The following is a 752-nucleotide window of genomic DNA, read 5'->3' as shown; positions in this document are numbered from 1 at the left end:
TGTGGCCGGCGGCCAAGCTGGAGAAGAAGCTGGCGAACGCGCACAGGCAGCTGGGGCAGCTGCAGGCCCAGGAGGCCAGTCTGCAGCGGGAGCAGAAGAAAGCGGACACGCACAAGAAGATGACCGAGTTCTAGCCTCTGAGGAAGGCGTTTGACTGTCATGGTTGTCCGTCTGGCCAGCCCTGGTGCTCACGGCCTCAGAGCCTGGCCCAGCTCTCCGGCTCCTCTGGGCCTCGGGCTGCCCAGCCTCAAAACTGGGCAGAAAAGCAGCAATTTCTCAAAAACCAGGTGCTGCTGCTGAGCTCTGCGGGGAGGGGCAGGAGTCCCCATCCGTCCCGCCCCCAAAGCTTCTAGGGCCTGAGCCTGATGTCAGGGCCAGCTACAAGAAACACGATTCTCTGAGCTCTAGCACACTCCTTTCCTCTGTTGTCACCGCAGTAGCTCCTCCATCCAGAGCCTGTCGCTCTCGGGGGGTGACACTGGCTGCGAGCCAGCTGAGGAGGGGCTTTGAGAGCCCCACATCCTGCCCGCAGCCGTGGCTTGTGCTTGCAGCCAGCTGACGAGCACGAGTGGAGGCAGAAGGGGCCTGTGCTGGGTCAAAACAGCCAAGTTCCAGTTGCTTCAGCCGCTCTCTGCCCTCTGGTTTGTGTGGGGTTGAGCTGGGAGCTCGGGGTTTGGGGGGAGCAGTTCCCCGTAGCTCCAGTGTAATGAATAGAGAGCAAACTGGCAGCTTGGAGGTGGCTTCTAGTGGCC

At 61.7% G+C, this 752-nt stretch overlaps 1 protein-coding gene across 3 annotated transcripts in view; it reads left to right on the top strand.

Annotated features, from left to right (window-relative positions):
• ZGPAT (zinc finger, CCCH-type with G patch domain) overlaps positions 1 to 134 on the top strand; it is a 5,232-nt gene extending 5,098 nt beyond the window's left edge. For all 3 annotated transcript variants that reach the window (XM_010145327.1, XM_010145312.1, XM_010145320.1), the window contains one exon: positions 27 to 134. In XM_010145327.1, the coding sequence (XP_010143629.1) occupies positions 27 to 134 (108 nt within the window). The remainder of the gene's footprint in view (positions 1 to 26) is intronic.
• Positions 135 to 752: the final 618 nt, after the last annotated feature.

This window comes from Buceros rhinoceros, unplaced genomic scaffold (assembly GCF_000710305.1).
Source record: "Buceros rhinoceros silvestris isolate BGI_N320 unplaced genomic scaffold, ASM71030v1 scaffold24040, whole genome shotgun sequence".
NCBI classification, from domain to species: Eukaryota; Metazoa; Chordata; class Aves; order Bucerotiformes; family Bucerotidae; genus Buceros; species Buceros rhinoceros.
This window is presented reverse-complemented; position numbering and strand designations above follow the sequence as displayed.